Source organism: Pimephales promelas, chromosome 25 (genome assembly GCF_988280905.1).
Source record: "Pimephales promelas chromosome 25, fPimPro1.hap1.1, whole genome shotgun sequence".
Taxonomy (NCBI): Eukaryota; Metazoa; Chordata; class Actinopteri; order Cypriniformes; family Leuciscidae; genus Pimephales; species Pimephales promelas.
In genome coordinates, this window is record NC_142793.1 from 12639892 (window position 1) to 12649100 (window position 9209).

Genomic DNA, 9209 nt, shown 5'->3' on the forward strand with positions numbered 1-9209 from the left:
AAAGCAATGAGCCAAAGAGAGAGTGTGAAAGAGTCTAAGCCACAAACAGATAGACATCTAATCTCAAAATCTCAATTTATTTCTCTGCAGATGTTGCCTACAGGAACAAGTAACAAGTTTTTCACAAACTCAATAAGATCTCGTAGATCAGGATAGGATCAACAACATTGTCTTTGGATTCACCACAGAAGAATATATGCCCCCCTTTGACATTTTTATTTAATATTAGAAGTTTTTCTTGTCTATACTTATTATTGGAAACAGACATGTTTATAAAGTACTCAAGGTAGTGTCCTAGGTCAAGCCTTTGAGGTGAAGTCTTGCAAGACCAAGCCCAAGTTGGTCCAAGGGGAAAGTTCAAGTCAATGTTCAAGTGTATGGTGTGAAGACCAAGTCAAGTCTTTCAAGGCCAAATCCAGCTATGAAATTCAAGAGCAAACAACAGGGTTTTTTCAAAGAAAAAAAGTGTGCAAAGAGCACACAAGAGACTCAAAGCTAAGGTAGAGGAAGACTACTTCACCCTGTACTGACATTTTACAAAAGTCTCTGATTTTTGGATGATTTTGGAATCTTAAAGGGGTGATGAACTGAGAAACTTAATTTTCCTTGAGCTTTTGACATCTAAGAGGTCATCATATTATAAGAATATCCTGTAAGTTTCAGAACTGAAAACGTCCTTTTTAGTCCAATAAAAGCTTTTATTGACAGCAGCCCCTGCAAACTACTGAACTATGACGTCAAAGAGGATAAAACACCACCCCCGCAGAAGAAGATCAACGCCTACTTCAACACGGCCAGTTTAGCCCCGCCCACTGATTCGCGCATTACAAGCATAGGTAAATAACATAGGCCTGCCTACCTCGTGATGACAAACCGGGTCGAGAGTGAAACTCATTATAATATGCAAAACTGTTATCCACTCACAGCAGTGTGTGTAAACTTCCAAGTCTTCAATGCGAGACGTCCATAAAAACCGAGCGTTTTTGAGCTGAGCTCAAAACTAGGGTAGAAAATAGTCTATTGTTCATTTTGATGTTTTTTGATGTAAAAACCAAGTGAACATCATAAGTTGACCTCAGACAACAATATAATAAAAAAGCCAGTTTATGACCCCTTTAAATCAAACGTTAATAAGTCCAAGACAAACCAAAAGTCTCCATCTCTGGAAACTACACAAAACTGAGGGAGCAGTTCCTCAACCACCAACTTTATCCTATAAAACATCATTCATGTCATCTTAGGTCAACTGGACAGCTGTAGGACTGCAGAGAGATCAAGCTCAAGCAAAGACAAAGCAGAATTGCAGAAGAAAGCAGATAGGTGTCTGTTAAGCGGTACATGTAAGCAGCAGGGCTACAATACATCAACTTAAGCAACTAAGACAGGCAAGTACAGACCTCTCTTCCTGGTGCCTTGATGCAGTGGAGTGTTCAAGTAAGTGACAGCACTCTTTTTCCTCTGAGACATTCGAGAGAAGTCAGAATATTAGAAGAGGTGGAAGTACATTCTTAAAATCAGACCAGCGAACCACAGAAAAAATGTTTGTACCTCGGGTTCAAACACTGCTCCACTGTACACTGGGTTGGCTGTTGTTCTCCTCTTACGTTCCTGTCTTCTGCTCTGAATCTCTGAAGAGAAAGGACATTCCAATCACATCCGGTTACAAAACATCCTGTCCCAGTCATTTTCATTTAGTGGAAACCCACATTATATCATTGATACCAATAGGACTTACCTTCAAGGTGGTCGTGTGTGACCAACCCAAGAGACACCATAAAGGCAAGTTTCTGAAGGAAGAAAGTATATAATTTTTATTACGACATGAGACAGAATGGTTTTGCTAAAGCCACACTATGCAGGATTTCGTTTTTTGTCAAACTGTGACCCCTAGAGTCGCTGTGGAGTACAGTCGTAAATAGCACTCACGCAGAGCTGTCTCTGCACTCACGGCCTGATCCCCTCCCCCTGTATACCGGTACCTGTTTAGGATGCAAGCTGTAACGAGTGGAAATAAGGTGTGGCCCCTTTAAGAGCTGCGCCCTGTTGAACCGTCGGCAGTCTGTATTGTATGCGCCTCGAACACATGTAAAATCGCTTTGGTGGACACATAGATATAAGGTAAAAAAAACTGCATAGAGCTGCTTTAACTGTGAAGGTGCACAGTACCTGTGGGCTTTCCTCTCGTTTGACCTTAGCTGGAGGTGGAGGGAGAGGAGGAGAGGATGAGGGTGGTGTTTTTGTGACCACCCGTTCTGGTCCTCCCTGTGGTTTCACAGTCTGATGTAGAGAACAAGACACAAGGAATGCACTCCAGTCAGTTGAATGTTTGATTCTCAGAGCGAGAACAATAGATAAAAAGTTAAGCTGGATAACTTTGCATGTCTGGAGCAAACAAGCAGGCTAATTAAAAAATGTGCTCTTACCTTCAAGTCTGAGTTAAGGTTGCTGATCTGAAGTGCCTGGGCGGGACTGATGACAATGCCTGTGACATGCGTGGTGCCGCCCGTGACTGCGGTCGTGGTCTTGTCAATGGTGGCGCATTGCTGTCCGTTCACAATGCGCACCTGGTGGATGGGCCCAGTGGAGGCAGGCAGAGATGATGTCAGCTTTGTAGTGAGCATCAGGGGCCGCTGGATTAGAGGGGCCGCCACCATTGGAGGAGGAGCGGGAGCGATGGGCACATTGATGGGCATGGGGGGTTTTTGTCGAACCTATGTAATGGAGCAAAGGGTGCTGGGTTACTAAGCAAGTACAGACTTGCCAAACCAATCGATTATGACAGCCACTCCGTTGCCATGCCCTTAATACGCATGCTGTTTTGGGTTAAGAGACCAAGTAATGCAAACACTTAGCTCTGATTCACTCACAGACAGTGACTAGCTTTAAAGTGGATGGAAATATCCCATTGTGTGCAGAGCTCAATTTAGAAACACCAAAATAATCCCTTAAAGTAGAGGTGGGCAACTCTGGCCCTTGAAGTCCTCTTTCCTGCAGAGTTTGTCTCCAACCCTGATCAAACTCACCAACCTGTAAATTTCTAGTAATCCTGAAGACATTGATTAGCTTGTTCAGGTACGTTTGATTAGGGTTGGATCTGAACTCTGCAAGACAGTGGACTTTGAGGGCCCCTGAAGGGATTGTTCACCCCACAAATTCTGCCATCAGTAGGGACTTTCGCACCGTTGTTATAGGAACCGGTCGTTTCCCAACTCTGTTCCTGGAGGCACACCAACACTACACATTTTCCAACTCTTCCTAATCGATCACACCTGAATCAACTCATCAGCTCGTTAGTAGAGACTCCAAGGCTGAATCCCAATTCACCCCTTGGCCCTACCCCTTGTTTTCGAGTGTACCCCTTGGCCCTTAAAACGGAGTTACAAGGGCCAAGGGGTTGAAATATTTCCCTACGAAATAGAACAACCCTTCATGAACCCGATACGTCATCAGTTGTTGGCGATGGCTCTGCCGTTACAGAGTTTGTACAGGATTCCTCCATGACAACAACTGACAATCAGCGCAGCTGCTCTTAACTTTGAATAAACATGATTATAACATCCCTTCCTCGAAATGTCTTTTCTGATCGGAAAGGTAATTTATTATACCATTTCTTAATTTAAACGACTACAGTGTTATTATAAGAGTAAATAAAGTGCGTGGTGAAATCATCTGGCGCTAAATTTAAACTTTTAACACTTTACGATCCCCTTTACGAGCCCTACCCCTTCGCCCTACCCCTCGATCTCAAGAAGAATCGGCTAAGGGCTAAGGGGTGGAGCCAAGGGGTGAATTGGGATTGAGCCCAAGACCAGAAATATTGGTCAGAAAAAGGAGATATCCAAAATGTGCACTGTTGGTGTGCCTCAAGGAGCAGGGTTGGGAAACACTAAACTAGAGAACTAAATGTTCCTTTAGGGCCATTTTCCTGGTTGCATTCGCACCGCCAGCAGGAACTCTGACGTAATGCAAGCCGCACTTATTGTTGTGATGTTTATTTCGATGGGAATACGCTTGTATTTCACTGAGAACGCTAGAGCCTGAACACGCAGCGCTCACATTCTCTGCTTATTAGGTTACGGTCTGTTTAATAGTCCCGTCTAATAGGTTATCAGATAGAACTGTTACACAAAGAAAGTAAACCGTATATGAAACAGTATTAGCGTTTGCCATGTGGTTAATGCCCAATGTCGCTAGCTGAGCAGAAATACATAATCATGTTTTGATTGGTCCCCCAAAAAAAGTCACATTGCATTTGTTCCTTAGGCCGTGTGTCCACCAAAGCGTTTTTGCACGCGCCTGGCGTATGTTTTCAATGGGAGCGCCGCGTATTTTAAACGCCATGAGCGTAACGAGGCGCTGAGCGTTTTTTTCACGCTGAAGAGCCGAGCGCTCTGCGTTTTTTACTGGTCGCAGAGAGTTGAAAAGTGTTCAACTTTGGATAAAACGCAGCGCTCATCACTGTCACTCCTTACCCAGCCATCCAATCACAGTGGAGGAGGGGCGGGACTAATACCACACTGACCAACTGTCAACATTCAAACTGTGCTGCAGATATTCTGTATCATAGCAACGAAATGTCTCAATGGAAAAAACGCTGCGCTGCCAAAACGCTCTCAAGCGCCCAAAGAACGGCGTCTTCAGCAGAGCGTCTAGCATTTTCAGCTGGATAAAAACGCTTTGGTGGACACACGGCCATAGCGTAAATGGTTGAAGGGTCCATCTATTACTGTTTTCCATGTTCGCGTAGTAAATGTAAAGGCTATAATCTGTGTGCACAGCTTTTTTTAAAAAATGGGGGTTTCTGCCTAGTGTTTTTCGCATTCGGCCAATCAACATACACCTACGTCACTGGTAGTTCCTATTGTGCTGGGTTAGATTTTGAAATAGGAGGTAATTTAGTTCCCTCAAAAGAGACAAACAAACTGCGGTGTGAACACGGGAACAACCGAGTACCTCCGCCATTAGTTCTAGGAACTATGAAAAGTTTCCTCAGGTGCGAAAGCCCCATTTACTCACCCTCATGTCATTCTAAACCTGTATTGACTTTCTTCTGTGGAACTCAAAGGAAGACATTTTAAAACATTGCAGCACTGACATTATTTTTTTCATCAAAATATCCTCTTGTGTTCCACAGAAGAAAGTACGGCATACAGGTTTGGAACAACTTGTGGGTAAATAAAGGATGGGTTCAATCAAGTGGATTAATCTGTGCTCACTTCAGCATTACGTAGCTTTTTGAGGTATAAGTTTACATACAGTCACTCTTTAAGGGGGTGGGGTTAGTGATAGGGTCAGCCAAAGCAATATTAAAAGAACAAAAGCAGAAAAACTGAAGCAACAACATTATTATAAAGGAACAAAAAGCAAAACACTGTCTCACTCTTAAACACTATCTACACCAGACGTGATCAGCAACTTGCAAACAGTACATTTTCATACAATACCAGCCTTATTCAACTAAATGTTAATACAAATGTTGTTGAAGATGCTTGGACACTTTTAGTGTAGTAAGAATCAACTGTAGCTGCACTTCTGGGTCACGTCCAGTGTAGACACGATGCTAAGGAAGCTTACACACTTGGCGGAGTGTTTGACAAACAGGAAGTGTGTGGAAAGAAGCAGGTCAGCAGTAATACAGTGGGCTTAATTTAATTTTCACTGGTCAACAGATGCTGAGATCAGAGTGCAGTGCAGTTATACGTTTTCATTAGGTGGCGTGACAGAGTGTCACTTTTCTTAACCTTTTTTTCCTTTCTTATATTTTGCAACAAAACCCCATTGAAATCAACAGATTTGTAGTAATCCACGACAACATAAACTCTAGTGTGTAAGCATCCTAAAGCAAAGAAAAAAAAACTTGAGCAGACAGCATCACAGCAACAGCCAGTGCTAGGAAGGAGAAGGTGAGAGTCGGTTTTATTGTGAGGAAAAGCAGAATTTGAGTCTCTAGGTGTGAACAGTAATTCTTTATAATTCATCTTTAGAAGTTTGGGTGACAGTGTTCGAGCGATTTCAGTTCCCATCTTAAAAACTCTGTTTCAAGATGAGAAGTTGGATTGTCTCCGTAAACAAAGGCTTTACAGACACAGAGCCTTTACTAGATTGTGTGTCCCTCTAGTGGCGTCAATGTGGAACTGCATAAACATAAGGGGAGGGGGCAGGTCTAACAGAGACGCACCTGTGGCTGAAAGGTGGGTCGAGGCGTCAATCTAGGAGGAGGGACAAACTGGGGAACTTTGATAGGCTGGGCAGAGGTGGTGGTGGCCTGCACCTGTGACAAAACCAGCCATTCATTGGGCACTCAGCAATTGAAATGAGAGAAATTCATAACATTGTCTGCTTTGAGAGGAAATTGGCCTCTTTCTGGTTGCAGTCACCAAACACCCCTGCCAAGCACATCATTGTCAGAAATGCAGTCATTTTCAAATATTCATACTAACTGGAGACATACACATATTGTTGTAAACACATCAGAGCAAATTGGGTCTGGCTAGTACTAGTCTACAGCAAACTATGCAAAAACTGATCTTCAATTTAAAATTGTTATATTTAAGTTACATGGAAACATTATGTGAAGCGGAAGAAACCTTAGCATTGATTCACACTCACGACAATAACATTCTTGGACACAATCCGTGTGCCGGCATCTATGTCCTGATTGGGTAGCTTGCTGGCCACCTGAAGGTTGATTGGTGTGCTCTGGGAGTCGGAATTGGCGCCGGGTCTCGGGGGGTTGCTGATGGCAGTGACCATGGCGACTGTGGGGCGTTGTGTTGCCATGGAAGCAGGCATGGTGGAGGTGGCAGCTTTCAGCACGAGAGGTAGAGTCTTTGCAGTTATGACCGGCGTCATGGTGAGAGTCTTCTAGTTGAGGAGGTGGGGGGTAGGTTTTGATTGAGGGAAGCAATGAATGAGAACGAGGACACACAAAAGGTGGCATTAGAGTCAGTGGGAAATATACATTTATGCTATAGACATTCTTAGACTCCTCTGCAGTTATTGTGTACTAACCTTAAACCAAACCCTAATCCTAACACTATAGTAAGTAGTACTAGGGGTTGAGCGACCTCAGATTTTTTAGGGTCGACTGTTGCGATTGAAGTCGAGTCAATGATGACATCATTAATAATAAATGCTCTGCAACACGGCACAAGTTGCAACTAGAGGTTAAAGTAATGTTTGCTTTGAGAAGCCTGAGCCTTGAGTCGGCTTGTGCAGAGCCGCGGCATTTCAAAGAACGCTGCCCACAAGACTATTGCTCCTACATGACAGCTCATTTTTGTAAATTATTTTATCTATGGGTCGTCATATTTCTTAGTTTTCTGCTCGTTCTAAATCAGATATAGATAAAGTAGCACAGTAAGATTACATTTATTTGAAAGCATTTGCGACTGAGTGTGAGAATTAATCTCCAACTACTAATAGTGAATCTGTGATTCTGTGGGTTTTAGTTACTTCAAAAACAAAGAAATATATGCTAGCACTTTTCTGTTAAAACAAGCGCTGACAGCAATTTTCTGCACTACTGAATGTTCTGTACTGTATGTGCAAGCTATTGCCGTGTGCATATTACAATGTAGCAGCACTTTATTTCAGAAAAGTCTTACCTTTATAATAAACAGTTTAAAACATGAATTCAGCTGATAGATTTTGAGTATGTAGATGGTATAAACAAATGGTGCGTGTGTATATATATGCATTTGTAAAATTTGTAAAAGTGAACTTCAAAGATTTTTTTGGTCATGTTGCCCCCTCTTTAGGACAGCATTAGTATGCAAATCTATTTTTAGATTTGATTGTAATCAGCGACTAGTCGACAAAAGTCTATTGGTTTGTGCAACCCCAAGCAAGTACATTATTACTCAGTACTTAATTGTATAATAATATTGTAACACAGACACCTTCAAATAAAGTGTAACCCAACTTTTCAATAGTTCCAATTTTTTTTCCATGTTAAATATTCACTTAGAAACATCCTACAATACTCATATATATATGAGTAAAATGAATACAGTGCCACCCCAATAAATATTTCTGTTGAATATTCATCTTCACCAAATACTCCACATTACAGAAATAAAACGGTTTGTTTGTAAATGGCATTTGATGTGGATTTTAAATATATTAAAAGTTCAATAGTTTAAAAATACTATGTTAAAAAGCAGTCACAGTAGTTGGTCTTCTAACCTCAGCACAGAAATACAAAAGAGGTTTGAGGTCATTCATTATTTATTAACTATATAAAATCAATACCATTCTTATTAGCTTCTAAGGTCCTCTGCCCTTATTTTTTACAAACTCAAAGCTTATTTCAGGGACAACGGTTAGTGAGTCTGCAATTACAGAGTGCACCTTTAGAACAGAAGCACAGATGACTCAGGACAATCGTTTTTCAATAAACCTTTTGGGTAAACTAGCTAATTTGTGTCTAATTTTGTGCTGCGCTAGAGGAACTGAATTCACGTTTCACCAGTAGTGGGTAAATATTCCAATGCAAATTACATTTGAGTGCGAGTCGTTCTACACATTTGTCTAGAAACTGTGTGTTTGGCGTGTAAAGCGGTACCTGTGGCACCCCTTGGTTGTGTGGAGGCCCAGTGGGCGGCTGTGAAGGGGGACAGGCGGGCGTCAGCAGCACGGTTTTACCGTCTGCGGTTGCTGGGAACGTCTGTGGCTTGAGTTCGGGTTCCTGTTTGACCAGCAACTCCTTCCGCAACTGCTCAACCACTTTTTTCTGAGAGAGGGAGAGAGAAATTACAGGGAAATTATACAGCCATTCGCATTCACATTTTGATTGTGTGTTAAGAGGAAATGGTGATTACAGAGAAACAACCAGAACATGTCAAATTGTTCTGAAACACACACACACACACACATTTTCTTAGAAAAAAAAATGAAAAGACCCCCCTTCTCATCTTTTCAATGTTCTGTTTATATCGAGCCGCAATGGTTTCTAATAATAGATCATTAGTCACAAAATTCCCTGGTTTTCTTCGTTCTGGGTGTGAAGCTAAGCTGTGCCTTAAAAGACCCTTCAGGTGCGAGACCATCTTAACAACACTGGAAATGCTTTTATAAAGGCCCACTGAGCCCTATACACACATACAGGGAAAAACGTGATTGAAATTCATCTCACACACTCTGCTGCCTCAGAGTCCTCTGGAGCCAAAGCGCACCTCTGAGAGTGGAAACACACACACATTCCTCAA

At 42.2% G+C, this 9209-nt stretch overlaps 1 protein-coding gene across 12 annotated transcripts in view; it reads right to left on the reverse strand.

Moving 5' to 3' along the window:
• Positions 1-9209, reverse strand: part of phf21ab (PHD finger protein 21Ab) — a 30661-nt gene that overhangs the window by 8578 nt on the left and 12874 nt on the right. For 8 of the 12 annotated variants that reach the window (XM_039666034.2, XM_039666039.2, XM_039666031.2 and 5 more), the window contains 8 exons: positions 8567-8734; positions 6610-6864; positions 6179-6271; positions 2424-2711; positions 2167-2277; positions 1736-1787; positions 1549-1628; positions 1398-1458 (listed from right to left, as the gene is read on the reverse strand). In XM_039666034.2, coding sequence (XP_039521968.2) covers positions 1398-1458; positions 1549-1628; positions 1736-1787; positions 2167-2277; positions 2424-2711; positions 6179-6271; positions 6610-6864; positions 8567-8734 — 1108 coding nt within the window. The remainder of the gene's footprint in view (positions 1-1397; positions 1459-1548; positions 1629-1735; positions 1788-2166; positions 2278-2423; positions 2712-6178; positions 6272-6609; positions 6865-8566; positions 8735-9209) is intronic. The other 4 variants (XM_039666037.2, XM_039666035.2, XM_039666036.2 and 1 more) reach the window with 2 other exon arrangements.